At 37.7% G+C, this 25,640-nt stretch overlaps 1 protein-coding gene across 5 annotated transcripts; it reads right to left on the reverse strand.

Moving 5' to 3' along the window:
• Positions 1–111: 111 nt before the first annotated feature.
• On the reverse strand, positions 112–25,362 carry LRRC34 (leucine rich repeat containing 34). 5 transcript variants are annotated; one of them, XM_079923378.1, is made up of 12 exons: positions 25,129–25,362; positions 21,300–21,362; positions 20,898–21,021; positions 20,152–20,216; positions 19,935–19,999; positions 18,843–18,926; positions 14,884–15,012; positions 12,554–12,649; positions 9,270–9,424; positions 8,729–8,884; positions 7,974–8,100; positions 112–6,189 (listed from the first exon to the last, which is right to left on the reverse strand). In XM_079923378.1, exons 1-12 carry the CDS (start codon positions 25,226–25,228, stop codon positions 5,986–5,988), a joined length of 1,368 nt encoding a protein of 455 aa, XP_079779504.1. In that variant the 5' UTR covers positions 25,229–25,362; the 3' UTR covers positions 112–5,985. The 5 variants fall into 5 exon arrangements, with proteins under 5 accessions (XP_079779504.1, XP_079779502.1, XP_079779501.1 ...); XM_079923376.1 differs by having other exon boundaries at positions 20,098–20,216; XM_079923375.1 differs by having other exon boundaries at positions 19,935–20,023; positions 20,098–20,216.
• Positions 25,363–25,640: the final 278 nt, after the last annotated feature.

A 25,640-nucleotide genomic window follows, 5' to 3' on the forward strand; every position in this document is an offset into this window, starting at 1 on the left:
GTATTACTAAGTTTTTTGAAAGTCTTTTTAGGATGCTGAACATCTTATTGAGAAATTATTTTCTAAGTTAATTTTGTTTTGTATTTGTATTAGATTATTCTTTCTGTATCGTTAGGTTTTAGGCTTTTTAAAAAACCATAGATTATATATAAATGATTTTTTGCTGGTATTTGTTTTATGTTTAATTTCATAGAATGATTTTGATAGACAGATTTTAGAAAATTGTTTTATTTTTTTCAAAAGAAAAGGTTCTGTCATTTCTCTTGCAACAATAGTGTGTCACTTTTCTGTATGTTTCATTTCTACAGCAATTGTACAAACGAGAGTAGTTGAAATGTGCTTATATAAAGACAATCTACATGTACTCATTTTTTTAAATATCCTAGAACAGTAACTGACATTTGATGCATATGAGAAACATAGCTTAAAAATAGTGGTGTCCAAGCCCCACCCCACCTTAGGCTCTCTGAATCAGACGATCTCCAGAACATGCTGAAAAGCTCCATAGGTAATCTTAATGCATACCAAACACTGAGAACTATTATCCTAAACATTTCTTGGTGTTCTTCCTTTGGGCTCTTGATACGTGATATGTAGGCTCTATTTTTTTTTTCTTTTGGCCGCGCCACGCGGCTTGCAGGGATCTTAGTTCCCCGACCAGGGATTGAACCCGGGCCCTCGGCAGTGAAAGTGCAGAGTCCTAACCACTGCACTGCCACGGAAGTCTCTCTGTGGGCTCTTGATAAATGAAGCTCTTGATATAACTTTTCACTTTTTACTCAGAGATTTTGAGTCTTTAGAACTTGGCTAGAAATACCACCAAATAAAAAGAAATTGTACTTTAATGCAATTTCTGTAAATTCTACATTTTTACTCATTATGTATGAACAATACCGATATTTAGTTATTGGAGCATTTCTTGAGACAGTGATATGGTCTACTCGCCTGTCCTCTACAACCCCTGCCCCCCCTTCACTGAACAGAGATTTGGTGTATTTGCTTAAGGAATTTAGATAATTATCATGTAAACACAGTAATCATTCAGAAATAGGGTATTTAATTTCAAGAATATACTGAAATAAACACCATGGATGTGAATCAGATATTTGGATTAAAATATCTGGCCATTATTTCAAATGCTGGAAAATTATTGAAATCAGAATACATACAGCTGTAAAGATGAATAAAATGATCTCCTCTTTTAAGTTTACAGTCAAGTGGGAAAGACAAGCCTGAATGCCAAGTGTTATAGTGGAGGAAGGAAAGAAAGGAAATGCTGAGCAGTCAATGGAAGTTGAGTGGACAGAGAAAGGGCTGTTACTCCCCTGGATAGGCAAACAAGAGGAGATTGCTAATGGGAGGAATTTGTACACAGCTGACTGAGGTAGGGAGAATGGAGAGAAAGTCTGAAAGGTGGTGGCAGAGATAGGAATCAAAGACACATCTAGCACTATCTATACCACCTTGAAATAGTCCTCTACCTTTAGCCTGTGCTGAAAGAGTGGGATTAGATAGCCATGTTTATAATCCAGGATCTCACACACTCAACTACAGTTGACTGCTGAAGGGCAGGGATTAGACAGCCACACTTGTAACATATGATTCTATACTTGTGACCACAGCTGACGAACAGCTTACCAGGGAGAAACAAGTCTTAGCCAAACGGAGCGACTTTCTTAAGAATTTGAGCTATGAAATTCAGAGACTTCCTAGGTATTGGTGTACATGGAAAAGATCATTTAGATCTGGTCCAGAGTCACTGAAGCAAGCCAAAGTCTAAAAGAAATAGTGAAGAAGCAGAGAAAGCTGACCTGTAGAGCGAAGCAAGGGGATGAAGTAGGTTTGCAGAACCAAGCGACTGAGGCCCTGTGAGAGAAGTGGCTTGGTTTCTGGCTTTGCAGACCTTTCTTGAGGTCACACAGCTATGCTTCATTTCCTTGTTCTGCATGCCAGTGATTTTTGCCTATTAAATTCTTACAGTAAAGCCCCCTTTCCTTTTTCTTCTCTCTCTTTTTTTTTTTTTTTTGCCGTGCCGCGCGGCCTGCAGCATCTTACTTCCCCAGCCAGGGACTGAACCCGCAAATTCCCTAAATCCACCTTTTCTTAAGCAGGCTTGAGTCAGTTTCTGTTGCATGTAGTTAGGCAGTTTCAATTTAGAATCCTAAGTTCTGATCCTCAGCGATTGAGTATATGGAGGTGCCATTAACTGCTAGGCAAGATAAGGGGGAGGTTTATGGAAGAGAAGACTTTATTTTGTATGTGCTGAATTTGATCAGTGGTGAGATACCTATGTGAAAATGTCTAGCAGTAGTTGGAAATGGGGACTGAAACCCAGCAGAGTTTAAAGCTAGAGAAACAGATCTTGCAGCATAAGGCTAATAATTATTGTGATAGAAATGATTTAGGCAACCCTGGGAGATGGTAAAGAAGAACAAAAGATGAGGACAAAATCTTGGGGGAAATGCATTGTAAGAATGAGCAAAAGACAGAAAAGGCGATGGAAAGTGATAATAGGAAGAAAACCAGGGTGATGCAAGTTTCACGAAGACAAAAGTGGCTTTGTACTGATCACGTGGTACAGAGAAATTAGATAGGATGCAAATCAAAGACAACATTGGGTTGAGTAATTGGGTTGGGTAATTGGAGCATGATGATTCCCTGAGAAAGGCAGCTGCAGTAATAATAGTGGGAGTAGAACCCAGGTTGATATGGTTTGAGTAGCAGATAAGACATAATGAATACTACCATTTAGTTTGAAAAGCAGAGTGCGTACAGCAAACAAGATCATTTTATCAAATATCTAAAAGGTACAAACCACTTTATTTCTTGCTTTTTTGCTTCAAACTTGAAACTTTGTTAAATGATGAGCATAATAGAGTCTGTAACACTGTAATTTGAGCTGGATCTTAAAGGATGATTGCTAAGAGGAAAATGGAAGGAAATGTATAACATGTATATGATTGCAGATTTGCTCGTTACAATTCAGATGTGCAGAAGAAGGGGAATTTTCCTACAGAACTCTTGCACCCAGTGGGAAGTCTAGAAAAAAATTAACTTTTAGTCCTAGGCACTTTAAAACCTAATCTGATACAAAGCAGCTAGAATTTATAATATCTTAAGGTAGTGCTTAAACATTTTGAAAATTGCTGTCTTATTTCTACCCTTTGTCTTCTAAAATGCTGTCCACATATATGGGGAGGAGAGGAGGCTTGCATGACAAAATGGCATCAGGGAAGACACTGTCTTCACTCTACTCTCTGAGCATCCTGCTGGCCTCTCATGCAATAGGCAACAGCTTGTAAAATATGTCATCAGGTTTTCCTTAGCCTGGTCAGAGCCCAGTAATTCTTGGCTGACCTGGCTTCACCTTAGTTCTCTTGGATGTGGAGAAGAGAGCTCTGAGACTTCTGCAAAGATGTCTCAAGCAGTCCCGTGTAAGTCAGGTTGCAGGTTTAGCACATGCCACTCCACTGCAGGCTCCAGATAAGCCTACTTCCCATTTACCTATTTGCTTCCCACTCAGCTACCTTGTCAGTCTCCCCTTGGGAGAATAGAGGAACTTGTGGGTCCCCTCTGTAGTACAGAGGAACAGAGAGTAGCTTGGGAAAGCAAACTGCATTAGGAAGGTTTACTTTGATATGGCTGTGTCCTAGCCTGGGAGTATCTCTTCCAGAATCCTGTGGACTCCTCTACTACCCAGCATATTATGGAATACTTCAAAACAATGAAAGCTGAATAGACACTGCTACATTAAACAACATGAACGACTTGTACTAATATAATGTACAAAAAAGTCTGACACAAAGCGTATATATACTGTATGATTCCATTTATATAAAATTCCAAAACATGCAGAACTACTCTGTGATGTTAGACATCATGATAGTGGTTGTCTATTGGAAAATGGTTGGAGGTGGTTCTGGGGAAGCTTATGGCATTTACTATCTTTATCTGGGTCCTGGTTAACACAGATGGGTTAGCTTTGTGATAATTCATCTCGCTATTCACTTAGATACTTCCATTTAAAAGAAGTATATATTAAAGAAACTAATTTAAAGAAAGAAAACCAGAGCATTGGTTTTCAAACTTCAGTGAGATTAAAGATGACCTGGATTGAAAAACTGCGGATTCCCCAGACTGTCCTCAGAAATTCTGATTCAGTAGCTCTCACTCTAAGAATCTGTATTTTTAACATTTGCCCCAGGTGATTCTGATGCTCCATACTTTAAAAAATGCTGATTTAGTATCTTCAGTTTGAACTGTCTTTTCTCTTTGGACAGATGTTCAAGTGTCTGTGACAGAAGTCTGTCATAGTGTTTCTCAAGTCTGAGTTTATTGGCTATCTAATTGCTAGGAGTAGCATTTCCTCACCAGCTTAATGTTTTCCAAATGTAATGACAGTTGTTAGAAATGTTTGTATTTTTTCCTACACCATGGTTTTCTTGCACTCATTGAATTCTGCAGTTTTTCAAATTTGATCAAAAGACAAAATTTTTTTAAATTTCCTATTGCATTTTTAACACTATAGACATGACTTTCCTCGGACACACAACTTTTTTTTAGATACAGTTAATTATTTCTAGCTATATTCAGCATGTAATAATGTAAAAGAACTTGGTAAAAAACAGCTAGTCTCTATATCTGCAGAGGAGAGATCTTAAAGTGGAAAGAAAGTAAGATCTGAAACATGTAGAGAACACTGGAAACTAAAGTTTGATAAAAGCTAATAACTAAGTAAAATAAGATTCATCTCTCTGAAAGCATGAGAATGGATTTGGTAAGGCATTTAGGTCTTTTCTGGCTCAGCAGCTCTAGAACATTAAATGTAAATCATGGCTCATATAATTTATTCAGATGTTCTTCCCATTTCATAACCACCACCACCATCTGTGCCACCCCTTCATCACCACCACCCCAGTTTCCCCAGGGAGTATGGAAGTGTGGTATGAGGTGCTGAATATAAGGAAAAACCTGTTAAACTTTAAGAATCATTAAGTAGTGAGTAGGGCATATTTAATTCTTTAATCTATTAAAGGAATGGACAATGACAGATGTGGGGGTTTTCTGTAATGTTAAATTTTTTGAATAAATACAGCTGTGATTTGAGGAATTCCCAGTACTTTAAGTGAAGGCCAATACTTTGACAACTGTAAAGCTATCACCTTTATTCCTCTCAACATTTAGAGACAGATGGTTTTTCCATTTAGACTGCAGAACTTCAAGTAACCTCTTTAAATTGTTCACATAAAATTTTTTTTCTCACACTTTGCCAGCTTTAGCAGTAATAAATCATTCAGATTAAACAGTTAAGTGGTATGTATGAATTAATTTGTGAACATGGGTGTGTAATCAAAGGATCGTGGTGTCTGTTGCCTCTTCATAGAAATTTTAATTTGAAAACAGGATTGACCACAGACAACAGTAATTGTTTGCCATCAAATCATGAAAATGTTATTGGCATCCTCCAAAAGAGAGAATTATCTTTTTTAAAAGTTCACTGGCAGCACTGACTTGTTTGGAAAGTATACATTTATATGTATTTGTATATGTATATATATATTTGCCTGTATTTGTGAAATTGTATCAATACCCATTTGTAAAATACCTAAAATACTTTTTCAACCTCTAAACCCCTTGACAGTCCCTGGAATCTGCCACCTGAAACCTTTTTACCACTTCATGACAACTTTCAGTTAGGATACCTCTAATGACCTTTCCTTGTATGCTACTTTACTCTTTGGGTATATTTTCTTTATAAAAAGAAATTAGTTCCTTGATTTCCTTCTCCAGGTGTTCAAATTTTAGTCCTCTTTTGCTAAATTTCTTTGAAAAAATTACACTACTCAGTTTTTCACAATGGACAGTTACTCACAGTTTAGTATCTCTTTTCATTGTTCTAATTTATGAAAGAAAATTTAATAGACAATAAAATGTCATCTCCGTGAAGAGTAATAAGACAAATATATGAAAATTAAAGCTTGTTTTTCATAGATATTGACCTACTGGTACAAGAGTAAGACCTGCATTAGATGATAGGCTGCAAGCTTCTCCATAACCTGGTGTCCAGTAATAATGCCTTTTAAGGCCATTGGAGACTTCTGCAAGGTACACGTGTCCATCCACCACATATGGCTCCACATCTGTATTGTCTGATTTTAGACGGCCCATGTGAATTAAATCTGAATATGCCTAGGATTTTTAAGAAAAACTGTATCATTAAGAAAACAGTTTATTCATTTTACAGTGCTTAAACAAATATCAACATTCAAATTAAATGTGATAATTTATAGTTTAAAATATTCTGTATAACACTGCTGAATTTTATTTTCCAGGCATTGTAGTTTTTATTAATTCCACACAATGTAATTACAATCTTGCAAAACTTATTTCTACATTTTAACGTTATTAGGCATGTTTTGTTGTTTCATGACTCCCCGAGATAACAATTCTACGTATTACCAATTTTGTGGACCAGAGGTCTCATGGTCAAAATTTTCAAGTCCTAAGGTGACTGACTCATAAATAAGGATGGAGGGCTGTTGTATATGCCCTTGAAGATCCGATGACAGCCAGGGATCCATTTTTCAGCAAAATAAACAATCACAGATTTTGGCATACAACTGTATGGAGTTCATGGACCCTCTGAAGATAATCTATAGATTTAGGCTTAGACTAGAGACCATAACCATAGTATGAGATGCTGGCCTGGCTGGCCACTAATTATTTCTTCATTGTAGAGTTTTCTTTGTATATCTCTTATGGATCATTGATATCTACATCAAAGTGTCGTACAAACATGTTAAACTAGTTTGTCAGTAAGGTTGCGATTATAGAGAAAGGCAGAAATTAGACAGTAAAAGATTCAAAAGTCTAGTTGCTTTCTGCTGTAGCTTGTCATTAGTAGTTCCAACTCAGCTCAGCCTCTAGTGTATAGAATGTGGATATGATGTTTTTCTGAAATCAAGGGTTTTTTTTTTCTTTTTTTCTTTTTTTTTGCAGTACACAGGCCTCTCACTGTTGTGGCCTCTCCCGTTGCGGAGCACAGGCTCTGGATGCACAGGCTCAGTGGCCATGGCTCACGGGCCCAGCTGCTCCGCGGCCTGTGGGGTCTTCCCGGACCGGGGCACGAACCCGTGTCCCCTGCATTGGCAGGTGGACTCTCAACCACTGTGCCACCAGGGAAGCCCAAGGATTTTTTTTTTTAATAGTGTACATTTTATTAGCCTTTTTAGTGATAGAATTCTGGTTAGTCTTTTGGCAATTTTTGAGAATTCGAACATATATATATATATTTTTTTGGCTGTCTTGGGTCTTTGTTGCTGCGCGTGGGCTCAGTAGTTGTGGCTCACCGGCTCTAGAGCGCACGGGCTCAGTATCTGTGGCACACGGGCTTAGCTACTCCGCGACATGTGGGATCTTCCCAGACCAGGGCTTGAACCCATGTCCTCTGCAGTGGCAGGTGGACCCTTAACCACTGTGCCACCAGGGAAGTCCCCTAACATCTTGTTTTTCTTTCTCTTCTTTCCAAATGAAAACTATTTGTTACTATGCTTTTTGTGTGTGTTGAAAGCAGTATCAAGGGTTCTCTGTATTTACATAAGCAACACACCAAATATTTTGACAGCTTTTACTATATCTCTCTAAATTCTGTGTCTTGGTTTAATTATTGGGTAGCAGATTGGAGATTGTGCCACAGCAAATTTAAAATAAATCAACAATTGTGATTTAAAAAAACTTTGGAGAAATTGGGACTGTGTAATTCAGTGACCTTTATACTAATATGTAGTATTTGATATCTTTTCCTATTTCAACCACAAAACTTTCCAATAGCTAATTTTTAGGACTTAACATTAAAATTTATCAAAACTGCAGTGTCTCATTATACTTTGTAATCACGTCTAAGGCATCTGTATATAACATCTGACGTTATAGGGAAAACCCCAGAAAAAGCCTCAGTGAAGAAAAAAACTTACCACACATGTAGCTTCATCAAATTTGTTTCCCCACAGGTAGATATTAGAGAGTGTGGGATTTGTTTTCATTGATTGTGAAAGTGCAACAAGTCCTTCTCCCTTTATGTTGTTGCTTACCACTGACAACCTTTGGAAAACCAAAAAGTAATAACCCTGGAAACCAACAGTTCCACAAAGAGAATGCGTAAGCTAGCAACAGCATTTATTACACACATTTTTTTGTGTTAAGTCTTAGCATTAAATACATTTAATGTATAATCAAAATATTGACCTAATAATTCCTAAAATCCAAGAAACTTAGTTTTCTAATTGGATACTTCATGTACCTAAGTAGAGCTACCTACATTTTGGAAATAAACAGCCTATTGTTTTCTATTTATTATTCAGTAAAGGTTTGGGGTGGATTACAGATATATTTTTCAAGGTAAAGTCATCCAAGTAATATTTTCTTTGATTCATTCTTATTTTAGAGTCTTGATCATATTGAATGATTATAATTTTTCTGTTAGAATTCAGGATAAAATAAGAGTTTTCTCATTAATTTTAAGCAGTCATAACTAGAATCAATCTAATTTTTAAGATTACTTTTGAAAAATAGAAGAAATTGAAATGTTTCCTGTAACTTAATATGTCAGTTTAGAAACTGAGTTTTCATATTTCACCATGAATCTTAAGAGGTAAGAGGTTTAAGGTTAATATTCTAAAAAATTTAAGGTTTTCTTTGTTATTTTGGTTAAGTATAAAACCATACTAACGCTTTAAGAGTCCTGTTGTGTGAAGCAAGAGTGTCACTGAGATAGTTTGCTCCTGCATTTTCTATTCTGTTAAAAGAAAGATCTATTACTTCCAGGGTAGTATTCTTTTTCAGTACATCGGCCAAACACACCATTCCATCCTGAGTTATTTTATTGCTGGGAAAGGAAAAATATGTAGTTATATTTGGAAATATGAAGTATTCTTTTATTCATAGAGATAGCATGCTTGAAAACTTATATAGTAATAAGTACTTTCTATTTTAGTTAAGATTTATTTTAATCACTCAATTTCCAAAAAGTTAATAAAAAGTTGCCATAAAATGTTGCTTCTATTCTGGTTTACATATTTAAATTGCTCTCAAGTTATTATATCGGTATAAGCCGAATAAATACTAAGGCTCAAGATAAAAAGTTGACAACAATGGCTGCATTTTCTAATTTCTGGAATTAGTGTCTAACAAAGAATCTTATCTACAGTGAATATTTACAGAGATTATTCCCATGATTTAACTCCTGAATTAATATATAAGTTATCACTTACCAGCTTACATCAAGGTAGCGCAGGCTTCTGTTCAGATACAGTGCATCACATAACTGTTTCATACCACAGTTTTTTATGTCATGCTTACACAGGTGTAGTTCAACAAGGCACTGATTTTCTTTCAACATGTGGCCTAGATGAACTGTGGACTCTTCCTAAAAATAGACAGTCTTTTTTCTAGAATATAATTTTGAAGCAGTACATGTTTATTCCAAACATGCAAAGTTATTTAAATTAGCTTTTTAAAAAGATTTTATCAGTTAAGACTATTATTAGTCTACGATTTGCAATTTGTTTGGCATGGCTTTTTAAAAAAATCATTTTGCCACAAATATCTTTACTGTCTTAGAAACAGGCAGCAGGCACTAGTAAAGTGCAGTGACTAAGTGATTTAAGAGATGCTGGTTAAAAAAAATCATTACTAAAAAAGCAACAATCATCTCAGCAGGAAAAATAAATCAAAATAATTGGTCCCATGATTGAGCATGAGGGAATTCCCTGGTGGTCCAGCGGTTAGGACTTGGAGCTTTCACTGCTGGAACTCAGGTTCAATCCCTGGTCAGGGAACTGAGATCCCACAAGCTGCATGGTGTGGCCAAAAAAAAAAAAAAAAAATTGAGCATGAAAGCTCCTTTACTGCTGTCCACTCAAGACAAGGTGTTCTTGCCCCTTACAGATGTTTCTAAACTTTGCTCTTGATCTCCACTCTTTGTAGTTTTTAGACTCCCTCCCTCCCTCCCTCCCTCCCTCCCTTCCTTCCTTCTTCCCTTCCTCTGCTGCTTCCAGGCAAAAGGTATATAACCTCAGTGAGAATCGGAACACCAAGCACTTTAAATTTTTAACAGAATCAGAGCATGTCTTAAAATGAATGGGCCAAAGTATTTTATGATAAGAAGTCCTGATGCATTATTGCTGTTTTTATAAGTTTTATAGTCACTGGAAATGCTGATCATGGATAGCCATATATGCTCGAATTATCTAAAAGTACTTTGAGAAAAAATAAAAGTTAAATAAAATCATATAGCAATAGCAGATTGTATATGAGCTTTAAAATAAAACTGTCCAAATGCTAGCTTTACCTTGTACTAACTTTATCACTTTGGGCTAATTATTTCATCTAGCTGAGTCCCAGTTCCCTTTTCTATATAAAATAGGTAAAATTTTACTTCCCTCACAGAAGTAAATAAATTAACAGAAGTACCTGGCACAAAATTGGTGTTCTATAGAAAACCACAACGCATTTATTATTGTTCAATATTCTATAATACGGTATCTGATTTAAGTTATTGCTTTGACACTGAAAATACATATGCAGAGGGAAGCTGTAGTCTGAAATCTTAAATGAAAACTGACCACTTACGAGGTCCAGTATTGCTCTGCATAGTGCTGGAGCAGAGGATATACTCAATACAGATATGATGTATGTCTCGACTGCATTTTTAGGTCAAGAAATTTGAAAGAGGGACCATCCTTATTAAGAAAGGGAACTAGTATCACAAATAGTAAAGGGTTTTTGTTTTTTGGTGTTTTTTTTTAGCTCCACTCAGTTTGTGGCTTAGTTTGGCCTAGGGTGGCACCTAGCATCAGCGTTTTTCTAAGCTCCCCGGATAATGAACAGTAAAACCCTTAAATGAAATAGGTTTGCTGGCTTGTATTTGGGAACAGCAGGTATGAGGAAGCACAAGAGGATTCTACTCCACAACCATTTAAGAGAATAGTACTGTCAGGGATAGAAGATGGTGGTTGCCTTGGAGAGGAATAGAAAGCAGGCTAGTTTATCTGACTGCCCAGAAGCACCAGGCTAAGAGCAAGGTCTGGGGCCTGAGAAAGAGCCCTGGGCTTTTTAAATTTTTATTTAATAATTTATTTCGGGCTGTGTTGGGTCTTTGTTGCTGCGCACGGGCTTTCTCTAGTGGGGGGGTGGGGGGGTGGGGGGGTGGGCCCTGGGCTTTCAATAACTATTCTCAGATGGATTTAGGAGTAATGACACTGCTCAACATTTAAAAGAGGGATTGTGCTTCTAATATAATTTCATATAGTTTAACATACTTCCTCAGGGCTTTAATCCGGGAAAGTTTGACTCAGCCTTCATATCTCTTAACATGTCCTCAATCTGAGAAGCTTCCCTGCCACCTCTCATCCCCCTGCATTGATTTCTATGTCTTTTCTCCTGCTCCCAAGGCACCCTGAGCATATCACTCTCCAGACTTGTGGATCTCCCTCCATGTGGACTGAAAAAAAGCTCTTTGAAAATGAGGGCTATGTGCTTTGAGATTATCCCTGGCACCAGCATTGTTTCTTGTTTAGGGTTGCATTCAAATATTTACTGAGTGAAGAATGAGAAATGAAGCAATTTACTGAATGCTTACTTTGAGCCAGGTATTTTGCTGGTCTTTAAAGGAGGTTCTTCTATTTGAGGATTCTGGTTGTCTTTTTGAGATTAAATTTGTAAACATGAAGCAATTAACATGATGTAAAATTCCAAAATTTTTTGTACAGGAAAGTACAGAGATAATTCAAAGGGAGAGATCTATGTAGACAACGAATGCAAAATATACTTACAAATATGAAAAATATTTTAAAAATATGGTTAATTCTCAGTTACTCATACTAATGGGGAACAGTGAAGTAGCTGATTTAAAGACCAAAGTCCTTGAACTTTTTCTTTTAGTAGATATTCTGTTTTTGTTTAGACCAATAGTAAAACGAGTTCTTATTCCCTAGCATTTTGCTGATAAGAGAGGAGAGCCACCTAAGAGTGTTAAGGGGCAAGGAGAAGCCTTGAGAGTTGGAACCATGTTTTTACCGTCTTTCTGTCTCTAGCCTGCAGCTTACCTGAAGCACCAAGTCCAGACCTCCCAGACTGCTATTCATATGCAATTTGCCATTATAGCTCAGGATTTCAAATGTAATGGTTCATCACATCAGTGTAACAAGAACAAACAAATCACAAAACAGTTCACACTGGGCTCTTATAATCCTCCAGCCTTTAAAACTTTCATCATTTATGCTTTCATTTTAAGCCCTCTGCCCCTCACAGGTTTACTCACTGAGAATGAGTTTATAAGAAAAATAGACATGTTTTCTGTTTAAATAAGCAACATCTAAAACCATATTTATAAAACTTTTACCAAGATTTTAAAATTTTCAAGTTTTTCTTTGTAAACAGTACTTTACGGTTCTAAAAATACAATGCATTCATGAATCTTGACATAACCTTCAGTAAGTAGTACCTTCATTTTATTCACATGTAGCCTTATTAACTGCTCACTTTGAATACATACCTGTTCACCATAAAGTACAGGTCGGTTTAGGTTTAATCCCTTAATTGTTTGGTTTTGAGTTAGGACTGTAGCGAATGCTATCACACTCTGCATTCCCTAAAAACAGGTAAATTCATTAAGGAAACTGACAAAGTATATAAATTAACCCCTAATATTTCAAGATCACTAATCTGGATTCTGACAAATCAAAATCGTGTTTTTAAAAAGTTTAAGTAATTTCCTGATCCTTCAATTGTAGGTTGATCAAATTCAGAAATGAATTGTTACTGTGTTATTTTCTCTCTGCCCTGAAATCTGTAACATACATGGGGAGTTTCTTAAGGTTTCAGTATCCATTTCCTCCGGTGTTTACCTCTAGGTTTGCTCCTAACCCCTCAAGGTTCTATATGATGCACAGAAATACAGACATACAAGTGGATCCCAGCTAGGGCTCTATACTACTTATAGTGTATATCCTTAATGCAAGCTTTCTTTTACATTCATACTAGTACTTTAGGTGTGTGTTTGTGGCAGGAAAGGGTTACTAATCACATTTTTCACTGCTGCCACAGGCCTCGCTCTACCTTATTGGAAGGGCCTAGTCCTCCGCCATCTCTGTGATGCACACGCATCTAGTTGTTATGCCAGAAAACCTGGGCTTTCTTCCACTTCACCAGTCAGTCCTCTTACTCTCCTATCAGTTGATCAGCAAGTCTTACAGATTCTGCCTCCAAAAGATGTTTCAAATTAGTCCATCTCTGTAGCTACCACCCCAACGCCAGTCCTCATCACCCACCTGAATTACTGCAGAAACTGCCTAAGTGGTCACTGGGCTTCCTCTCACCACCCTCTAATTCCCCACAGAGAGACAAGAGTGATCTTTTACAAGCACCAATCATATCATGTCACCCTTCAACTTAAAGCCTTTCCATAATTTGCATTTAACTCCCTTTGTGTAGCTACTCTGGCTTTTTAGTTCTCAGACTCAGTATTGCATCATTCATGTACTCCCCTCATGATTTTTGCCATATCTGAGTATCAGTTTTACTCTTTACCTAATACTTTTCCATTAAATCAACTCACTTTTCACTTATATTTATTTTAAAACTGTTTCACTACCATAAATGGAAAGCCACAATCCCTTGAAATAAATAGAAAGCATTTGTAAAAATAAATATGTATTAAAATTACCTCAAATTATGTCAGTCAGTATGCTACCCATACCACACTTGGGGAAGCACTAACCTAGAGTCTGTGGGTTCTGGACCCCCTGCCTGGAATGTTCTGCCATGGACCCTCTTCAAGGGAGCTCTTTCTCATCCTTCACGACTCCTAAGTATGACCTCCTCAGGTCTTCGGGGAACCATCCTATCATGCATATTACCTTCTGCCCATTATCAGAGTACTTCGCCAACTTTGTAGCACTTTTCTCTAATTTACTGATGTTTTCCTAACTAAAATATAACCTTTATAAGGGCAGAGATCATATCTGATGCACTCCTGTATCCTTAGAATCTAGAATTGTGACTGGTATGTGTAGACAATACACAGTTGACCCTTAAAGGGTCAAGGATCAACTGTGTACCGTGGTAGCCATGGATTCAAACAACCTTGAATCCTGTAGCAACTGTAGTATTTACTATTGAAAAAAATCTGCATATAACTGGACCCCAGCAGTTCAACCCGTGTTATCAAGAGTCAACTGTGTATTGGATTAATACTTTCCCAAGACCATACTGGCTGCATCTACCCGCTTCTTAAGCTTTAGAGCCTATTACCCCAAAGAGCCTCCTTGGCCCATCTTACTGTTTTCCTGTCCCAGTAATTTTGCATTAACCTATTAAAAATAGGTTCCTAACAGTAGGCCTGAAGGTTTGAAGGCATGTTTGAGAAAATGAAGCCTAGAATTTGAAGACGTGCAAAACAGACAAACTTCTCATTATCAGTCCAGATGAAGGCTCAGAGCAGCTCTTAGCATCATCTTAGGTTTTATGCTATAACATAACTACTCACTGCAAAATGTTTCCATAAGTAAAAAATTTATATTATACAAATGAAGTAGTATTTGTTTAATTAAAAGGAACATAATCATCTTCTTTAGAAAATCCCATACAAGTTAAGAAGGGTAACAGATGGAAGTTTAGGAAGATTTTTATTACACTGGATATTCTTCCATATTATTATAATCTGATTCTTATTTAAAAAAATATTTTCTCTGATATTAGACCTTAGAGACAAGCTTAATCATTCATAAGACTGTCATTTAGCTGGTCTCTGACACTTCTCTATGCTAGTTTCCAGGGAGAATGATCCAATATCTGAGTGACTATCTCATACCCAATTTTACTCACCAGATCACAGTCACCCAGATCTAATTTCTCTAAGGATGAATTAATTTGTAGCATTGCAGCAAAAAACATTCCACCCTTATTTTCAATCTTGTTTCCAGTCATTCTTAGGTGTTTGAGAGTTGTATTCTTCTGAAAAGGAAAAGAGGCAAAACTTGGTTAAAATTTTAACCCATCGAATTCTCTTTAGATTACATGAGTTAGGAGACTATATTACTATTTGCAGACTCATCAGTTTTTCATGGAGATAGAACAGGATATATTCCTTAAAGGTAACATTCAATTTCCCATAACAGATAAAAATCTAGTTTAATAGTTTAGTAGAAAGAATGCCCAGGAAATAGATACCAAAAATAATGACCAGTGAATGAAGCAGATTTTAATAACTTTCCTTTCATTAGAAAATCTATAAATTTATCTTCTAAGAAAATTATACCACCTTTTAAAATTGAGATGAAATTCACATAACACAAAATTAACCATTTTGAAATGTACAATTTGGGACTTCCCTGGCGGTCCAGTGGTTAGGACTCCATGCTCTCGCTGCTGAGGGCCTGGGATCAATCCCTGGTTGGGGAGCTAAGATCCCGCAAGCAGCACGGTGCAGAAAAAAAAAATAAGCAAGAAAATGTACAATTCACTGGATTTTACTACATTCGCAGTGCTGTGTAGCCATCACCTCTAGCTAATTCCAAAACATTTTTATCACCCCTAAAGGAGACCCTGTACCCATTAAGCAATCACTTCACATTCCCCCGTATCGTTTTGAAAGTGATACAATTTCTCAGACATTTGCAAAGTTTAATTCCTTCTCTTATTTCATTTCCTTTGATAAATCTTTCACAAAATTACATACATTTCATTGTCCTAGTGAATAAATATCTGGACATACAAGTGTAAATAATTAACTTTAAAATTAAGTCAAACCCCTTTAAGAGTGGGAAGAAGGCAAGGATGTCCACTCTCACCACTTCTATTTGACATTGTACTGGAGGGTCTAGACAGGACAATTAGGCAAGAAAAAGAAACAAAAAAGGCATCCAGGTTGGAAAAGAAGTAAAGCTCTTGTTTGCATATGACATGATCTTATATGTGGAAAATTCTAAGGAATCCACCAAAAAAAACCAAACCAAAACAAAACAAAAGCTGTTAGAACTAATAAATGGGGAATTCCTTGGCAGTCCAGTGGTTAGGGCTCTGTGTTCTCACTGCTGAGGGCCCAGGTTCAATCCCTGGTCAGGGAACTAAAATCCCACAAGCTGGCCAAAAAAAAAAAAAAGAAGAACTAATAAATGAGTTCAGCAAGACTGCAGGACACAAGATCAATATACAGAAATAACTGTATTTCCATACACTAGCAATGAACAATTCAAAAATGAAATTAAGAAAATTCCATTTATAATAACATCAAAAAGAATAAAACATTAGGAATAAATTTAACAAAAGGGCAAGACTTGCACATTGAAAACTACAAAGCATCAAAGCATGGTTGAAAGAAATTAAAAACAACCTAAACAGGGACTTCCCTGGCAGTCCAGTGGTTAAGACTCCGAACTTCCACTGCAAGATGCATGGGTTCAATCCCTGGTCGGGGAACTAAGATCCCACATGTAGTGCAATGTGGCCAAAAATAAATAAATATTAAAAAAGTAAAAAACTAAAATAAAAACAACCTAAGTAAATGGAAACACATCCCATGTTCCTGGATTGGAAGACTTAATATTAAGATGGCAATATTCCCCAAATTGATCTAAATATTTAAAGCAATGCCTCTCAAAATCCCAGTTGCATTTTTTGCAGAAATTGATAAACTGATCTTAAAATTCATGTGGAAATGCAAGGGACCCAGAAGAACCAACACAATCTTGAATAAAACAAAGAGGACTCACTTCTTGACTTTAAAACTTACTACAAAACTACAGTAGTCGAGATATTGTGAGACTGGCCTAAGGATAGACATATAGATTAAAAGAATAGAATGGAGAGTACAGAAATAAACCCTCACATTTATAATCAACTGACTTTCAACAAGGATGTCAAAATTAATGGGGAAAGAACAGTCTTAACAAAAGGTGTTGGGTCAAATGGATATCCACATGAAAAAGAATGAAATTAGACTCCTACTTCACATCATATATAAAAATTAACTCAACATGTATCAGAGAACTAAAAGAGCCAAATCAAAAAGCTGTTAAAAGAAAACGTAAGTGTAAATCTTCATGACTTTGGATTAGGCAAAGTCATGAAGTTGTAGCCTTCTTAGGTACATCACCAAAAGCCCAAACAACAAAAGAAAAAATAGATCAAATGAATTTTGTCAAAATTAAAAAATTTTGTGCTTCAAAAGACACCACTAAGGAAGTTAAAGGCAACCTACAGAATGTGCGAAAATATTTGCAAATCACGTATCTAATAAGGGGCTCCAGAAAGGGCAAAAGATTTGAACAGATAGTTCTCCAAAGAAGATATACAAATGACTAATTAGCATATAAAAAGATACTCAACATCTTTATTCATTAGGGAAATGCAAATCAAAACCACAAAACCTCTTCATACCCACTAGGATAGCTCAAATCAAAGAGACAATACGGCTTCCCTGGTGGCGCAGTGGTTGGGAGTCCGCCTGCTGATTCAGGGGACACAGGTTCGTGCCTCGGTCCGAGAGGATCCCACACGCCGCGGACCCGCTGGGCCCGTGAGCCTTGGCCGCTGAGCCTGCACGTCCGGAGCCTGTGCTCCGCAACGGGAGAGGCCACAACAGTGAGAGGCCCGTGTACCGCAAAAAAAAAAAAGACAATAACAAGTACTGGTGAGGATATGGAGAAATCAGAACACCCATACATTGTTGGTGGAATTGTAAAAAGGGACAGCCACTTTGGAAAACAGTTTGGCAGTCACTCAAAATGTTAAACAGAGTTTCCAAATGAACCATTTCACTCCTAGGTATGTACCCTAGAAAACTGAAAACATACATGCACAGAAAAATGTGTGCAAAAGTGGAAACCCAAATGTCCATTAACTAATGGATGAACAAATGTGATATTTCCAAACAATGGAATATTATTTGGCAATTAAAAGAAATGAAGCATGTTACAACATGGATAAAATCTGGCCAGTCACTAAAGGCCACAAACTGTACGATTCCATTTATAAGTGGCCAGAATCGGCAATCTACAGGTAGAAAGTAGATGTGACTGCCAGGTGCTGGAGAGTGAGAGAGAGAAGCACAGAGAGGGATTACTGACAGGTACAGGGCTTCTTTTTTGGGGGAAAATGCTCTAAAAACAGTGATGGTGCTGATGGTCACATAACTGTGAATATAACTGACTGTTGAACAACACAGGGGTTAGGGGCGACGACCCTCTGTGCAGTTGAAAATGAGTTTAACTTTACATTTGGCCCTCTGTATCCGAGGTCCTGAATCCTCAGATTCAACTGACAGTAGATTGTGTGGTACTGCAGCATGTATTTAGTGAAAGAAATCTACATATGAGTGGACCCATACAGTTCAAATCTGTGCTGTTCAAGGGTCCACTGTATTCAATATACTAAAAAAACACCGAATTGAACACTTACAAAGGGTAAATTTTGTATATGTGAATTATATCTTAATAAAGCTCTTTATGTTTTTATTCTCTATTTTTTTAACTGAAGTATAGTTGATTTACAATGTCGTGCTAATTTCTGCTGTACAGCAAAGTGACTCCGTTATACACATATATACATTCTTTTTTTATATTTTCCATTATGGTTTATCCATAAAGCTGTTTATTTTTAAAAATGAGTTCAAAAGTGCTCATGTAATGTCCAGATTTTAATAAACTGAAGTGAAATAAAAAATATACATTCGCACAATATTAAAATAAGTTGACATTAACATTTGTTTCTGTTGGTTCCAAGCTAAAACTAAAGAAGTTAAAATTCCCAAATAAAATGTTAGTTTGAGGTATACGAATGCTTACATGTAGTGCTTTAGCAATCAGTTCTCCACCTTCAGGCCCGATGTCATTAAACATAAGGTTTAAGTAAATGAGATTATGTTGTTTCTAAAATAAGGAGAGAAAAGAAGCTATTACATATATATTATTAGAAATCAATAATATGTTAAGAGCTGCTTTTTAAGTAAAAGTGTTTACCTCCAAAAAAAATCTTTATAACCAGGAAATTTCAAGGTCCAGCAAAAGAAAGGACCATTAAGGGAAAAAATCAACATGATCATTTAAACAAATATAATGGCAATATAAAGAAAAGAACTATATTCATTTTTGATCAATGATTCAAAGTATGGATGTGCTTTATGTACTTAACCATAGTGTATGAGTTTGCAAAAGATGACTCAGGAGGCTCTAGGTACCAGCTCTACTGAGACCAAATACACAAATGGGTTTTTAGTATATTTCAAGTGTTATAAATATGGCACAGAGTCAGGACACTTGACATTTTGCAAAACTAGTGTTTTGTGTGTGTGTCATTAGACTAGGTGATTTCACCGTAAACAGAACTAAGAATATTTTGATGACGATGCTTTTGCAGCATTTTTATTTGTGGTTGATGAAAATAACTTGGTTACTTCACTTTTTTTTTTTTAATCCTCACTCTGTCCTTACATTGTGTGCCATTTCATGGACATGAGAATTTTAAGTTCATTTTAAGCTCATTAGAAGCACTTGTAGCAGATGAGAATGGAACAAATAGGAAATTAAAAAGCCAATTTAAGGGAAGGATAAAAAATGATATATGCTGCTTTAAACATTTTATTTTAACTGAAAATACAGACATACATACGTATGTGCCAATCTTCTGAGGTTGAAACAAAGCCTTTTCTTTAACGACACCTATTCTGATTGGTGGGCCACACTGTCTTTCGCAAATAAAATGCAACCATAAAACAGCATTTCAGCTTGGGTATCTCCAAAGTGAAGTCTGCAATAAAGGGTTAGCTTAGCAGGCTAGGGGTGCTGAAACCCTGCACGTTCCAAAGAAAGGGCTGGTTCTTAACTGGGTCCTGGGAGAAAAAAAAAATTAACCAAGAACATTTTGTAGTAAAATAATACCTGAAGCAGTTCTGCAGCATAGGATGCACCAACATCACTTATGAGGTTATATCTAACATCCAAACCTGAAGAACACAGATGAATAGAAGCTGATATTCCTTCTAGTGAACACTTAAAATCAGGAAAATGAAAGCTGGAAGGAATGATTCTTAAGGAGACATACCATTAATATATGGATTATTCTTTAAAATTCTGCAAAGAATCCAAAAATCTTCACCTGTTACTCTTTCTACTGGCATTAAGCGACAGTTACCAGCAACATTTAATGTGATTCCTGCCAATCTGTTAAAATATAAAAAAGAAATCCAGTAAAGAAATAAAAGTATTTTTCCTTCATGTTTAGTAACATCATGGATAGAATTTACTGGAACCAAGTATGTACCACAGTACAGGTTTATATCAAGTAACTTAAAACTACTGAATATGCTACAGCTTTTGCAAAGCACCTTAATATATGCATAGTTTAGGGCTTCCCTGGTGGCACGGTGGTTGACCGTCCGCCTGCCGATGGAGGGGACGCGGGTTCGTGCCCCGGTCTGGGAAGATCCCACATGCCGTGGAGCGGCTGGGCCCGTAAGCCATGGCCGCTGAGCCTGCATATATATATATATATATATATATACACACACACACATATGTGTGTGTATATATATATATATGCATAGTTTAATTTCTCAACCACAAGAAAACCAAAGTATTCCCACTTGACAGATAATGACATTGAAGACTTCAATGATTTGCATAAGTAAACCCAGCTCACAGGAGTTAAGGACAAATCTGGAACTCAGTAAACTCCACTACCTCCAAGACCTAACTATGTCAATCATCTGTGCTGAATCAAAAAGTATGTCCACTTTATCAAGTATTTGCAAATGGCTTTCAAATCACTCAGTGTTCCAGTATTTTCACACAGATGAATATCGGTGAATGTTACTGATGTGATCAAGTATTTGTCTTCCTTACCCCTTTTCAATTTCTTCATCCACTTTTTGGAGTATATGCAATATAAAAGGTTTAATTTCCTGGGACTTTTCCACACATAGCTCATAATAATATTCCTGTAGACCGCCAATAGGTTCTGCAGCTTCTGAAAAATAAATGCGTTACCCTTCATCACATATACATTATCCCAGGAGCTTCCCCCCCGCCAAAAGAAAATCAAACTTCTTTCAAAGATACAAATGTGTGCGTATAGAGTTGAGGGCAGGGTGAAGAATAGGAGATGACGTTAAGAATACAGAAAGGGAAGAAAAATAAGAAGGAATGGGAGAGAAGAAAAATGCTGTTTGGAGAACTAGGGCCATAGAAGTACCCACTGAGGGTGGGCAGACACTAACTTCGAAGTGACACAAAGGGAGAACTAACCTCTGTTATGTAACAGGCCTGGCAGCTGAGGAAAATGATGTCCAGAGAAATTACGTATTTTGCCTAAAATCATACAGATAAATAAGGGCAGAGTACAGAATCATACTGACTCCAAAGTCTCTTCCTACTCTGCTATAATGGGTTAGGGTGAGTCAAGGTTGCTTATCATGGCTTCAAACAAAGACAATTTTATCACAGAGTCTAAACTCAAAAGGGATCTGAAAAATCACCAAGTCCAACAGGCTTCTTGGAGACCCTCTATACAATGCACGTTGATGGCATTTGAATACAGCTCTGTCTGTGCTTCCCAACACCAAGTTGAGGCCTAGCTCACAGAAGCACTTCACCTACCCAGGCCTTCCATTTCCTCTTTCTAAAGGTGATTTTCCCTGTCCAGTCCTTAGTAAGGAAGACAGAAACAAAACAGGAGTTAAGAACTTGTTCCTCTGTTATACCTGCACTTCTCCTTAATGGTCTTATTATTTTCAATATTACTTTTTAAAAAATTTTTATTGGAGTATAGTTGATTTACAATGTTGTGTTGGTTTCAGGTGTACAGCATAGTGAATCAGTTATACATATACATATATCCACTCTTTTTAAGATTCTTTTCCCATATAGGTCATTACAGAGTATTGAGTAGAGTTCCCTGTGCTGTACAGTAGCTCCTTATTAGTTATCCATTTTATATACAGTAATGTGTATATATCAATCCCAGTCTTCCAATTTATCCCTCCCCCCTCCCCTTCGCTATTACTTTAAAAGCATCCTTTTTGAGGCCCAGGCCTTCTTGGGTAGAAGGTATGCTGACACTTTTCTTAGAAGCACACACCACTGTCTGTATTTTCTGTCCTACCTTTTGGGTATGTCTCTTTAAGAGTCCATGCTCAGATATCACTACTCAATCAGCCTGAGGTCTTTAGGATCCAGCTTCTCTAAGTCTCTACATCTCAAAGATCTTATTTGCTGAGTGGATTTCTGCACTATATGAACTAAAGAGTTTGCTAAACAAATATGCAAAACAAGATTTAAGATGAGGAACATCATATTACAAGTGCAAGCAAATAAACTTTTCTTATAGTTTTTTAAAATAAACTTAAAAAAAATAAATTTAGGGGACTTCCCTGGTGGTCCAGTAGTTAGGACTCTGTGCTTTCACTGCACTGCAATGCAGCCCAAATAAATAAATAAATAAATTTAACCCACACTATTTCAGATAACTTGGAAATTTCAATATCAAAAAGAAAAAAGAAAAGAAAAGAAACATTCATCAGCAATCCCACTACCAAAGAACCACCACAACTGAGGTCTGGGGCTATTTCTTCCCTATAATTTTTCTTTTTCTATATCCTTTTTTTCTTAAGTTAACATTGTGAGCAGCTTTCCCATATCATTAGATATTCTCTGAAAATTTTTAATATCAGCATAATTTCTGTCTTGTGGATAGATGTACATAAGAAATCTTTCACTTACCAGATATAAAATAGATAAACAACAAGGACCTACTATATAGCACAGGGAACTATATTCAGTATCTTGTAATAGCCTATAATGGAGAAGAATGTGAAGAAGAATATACTTATATATACATATGTATAACTGAATCACTGTGCTATACACCTGAAACTAACACAACATTGTAAATCACCTACAATTTAAAAAAATTTTTTTAAAGAAATCTTTCACTTACTTTAGGAAATTTTCATGTATTTAAATAATACTTTAGCACAATATTTCCCAAATTGTGTTTTGTGGAATACTAATCTACAAGATGCTCCAAATAGAATAGGTTTTACTGTCAAATAAGTTTGGGAAATGATGAATTGAACAATGCTAAACAGATTCCTATCTACAACACTTCTCAGGACATTTAAAACTCTCAGGTGCTCAAAGATTCCTCAGATTGTTGAGCCTGGCGGGGAGGGAGGTTAAAAGTGCTCCCAGACTTAGGACTTTCGTGACCATGGTTAACATGGAATGCAATCCAAAAAATGCTAGTTTAGCGTCCTCAACAGAAAACAAAGCAAGTAGATCTCAAACGGATTTACTTCCTGCAGCTGGGCTCCCACTGGGTTTCTTTCCTCTCTTCTGGCTACTACTTTCCTCCGTATTAAAAATGTTAAACAAAATTTCAGAAATAGAGACCTGATTGAAATAAAGACGTGTTTATTTGGGGTTTGTTAGGACTGCAACCCAGGAGACACAGATCCAAGAAGCACTTGAACTGTGTTCCACCAGACTACAAAATGGTGGGGGCTTATAAATGCAAAAAACCCACGAGGTTACATAAATTGTTTGTCAAGAATTAGGATTGGAGCTGGCAAGAAGTAAGGGTGCTTGGTAAGCAAGGACTGGTTAGGAGTCTGAAACAATTACAAAATTGCAAAGGTGGGGGTAATTTAAAACTACAAGGTTGCAACCAGCAGCTGCTAGCAGATTCTGTTTTGAAAACAGCTGGTAGTGTCCTTGAGTCTGATACAGTTTAGAGAAAATTCAAGTTCTCAGTGATGAAGGAATGCATCTGAAATCATATCCACAGTGGCCACTTGGCTCCATGTTGCATGCCTGTACCACAGTTACTCCATTTTGATTTCTAAACGATCTTAAGTATGTCATCAAAGAAGAGAGGATTGCCCTGAGAATTTCTCTGACGTTCATTCTGCCTGCCCTCAGCTGGCACGACCGTATCCAGGACATGCAGACAGACAGACTTACAGGTCATGTTTTTGTGAAGACATGAAGGAATCTTAGATTACAAGCTAAATATAGCTAAAGAAATTTACAAGAATATTTCTATTTAATTACCTGGCCATGGATGTCGATTATTTTAAAGCTTCAGCTATATCTCTCTGCTACTCTCTCTTTTATTTAAAATTCACCTAAGTATTGTATGTCAGGATTCTACGACACCAATAATTTATTTCCTATAGTGTATTCATATTAGGAGAAAATAATAAACCAGTCTGCAAAGTGTAAAGCAAAACCTAGGAATAACCAATTACACAAGAAAATGTCAAGACTCTAACCTAGATTTCATTTTTAATCCACACCGGAGTCTTGAATTCCAAATAATTTTTACTTAACAGCCTGTTTAAAAAATTCTAGTTAAGGGCTCGTTTTGGAGGTGGTTCCCAATGCCCTCCTATACTGGAACAGCCAAGTACTGGGAAATCGAAGGGTTGAGGGTGTCATACTTGGGTGCCTATCCAGAACGTCTGTGTGACGCTGAACAAGTTACTTAAATTCTTCGATCTTAAATTTCCTCTTATGCTAAAAGCAGAGTATATCAATGCTCATCTCATGGTGCTTTGAGGAATACGAAGGCTTCTGGCACAATTCCGTATCTACAACAAGTGTCCAAAATGGAAATGGTGGAGGGAGAGGGCGTTCACACTATACCTAACTTGCTACCGGATAATTCATGGGTGCAGAAATACTTAAAACCGAGCTGGCGTCGAGGTGCAAAGAGCGGTTTCCAGACCCTCTCGCCCACCTGGGCCCTGCTCTCTGGAGACTGCACAAAAAGGGGCCCAAGAAGTATATCCAGACAACCTTCTCAAAGACCGTAAGAGCAAAGCGACACACACACTTTAGTACTTCAGGACAACCCACCGCGCGAACAGCGTACCCGCTGCGGGAACTTGGGGCTCCGCTCCCGCCTGCGTTTGGGGGCCCCCCGAAGTTCTGGCCACAGCTGGGGTTCCCAGGGGCACCCTCCCGCCGGACCACCTCTGGCCCGAAGTCTGCTCGAAGGAATGGGCCTGGCCCCGACGGCCCTCGCGCGTTTTGTCCGGGCCAGGCCGGCGCCAAAGGACCCTCTATTTCTTACCGCTACCGTCGGCCGCCGCCCACGGCGGAGTAGGGGTCGTAGATGGCGCGGAAGGTGGGGTCCGGGACTCAGGCCTGGCCTCCTGCGGGCTACGCTGCATGCTCTCTGCATCCCGCGGGCCGCAGCAGCGGCGTTGTCATGACGACCGCGCGCGTGCGCCAGCCGCCCCAGGCAGCCAACGATCCGCGCCGGGAGCGGATCCACCGCGCGACCCTGAGCGCCGGAACCAGCCGGCTGTGGCGACCTTCGCCATTACTCCCTTGGTCCCTGAGGCCTGATTGGGCGGGCAGTGACTGCCGATGCTATGGAGGCTCCTAGGTCACCCCGTCTGGGTCCAGGTCACCTGCCCTGGGTTAAAGACACACTGAGGGAGGGCACCCTGGCTCCTTTGCAGGGAGAAGTTCTCGAGGTTTAGGGGGCCCAGCTGATGGGCTAGGGCCCGGGGATACAAAGACGATTATGACACAGTCCTTTCCCCAAAGTGTGCACATACCTGCGGAGGCCAGGCGCAA

This window comes from Stenella coeruleoalba, assembly GCF_951394435.1.
Source record: "Stenella coeruleoalba genome assembly, chromosome: 5".
Taxonomy (NCBI): Eukaryota; Metazoa; Chordata; class Mammalia; order Artiodactyla; family Delphinidae; genus Stenella; species Stenella coeruleoalba.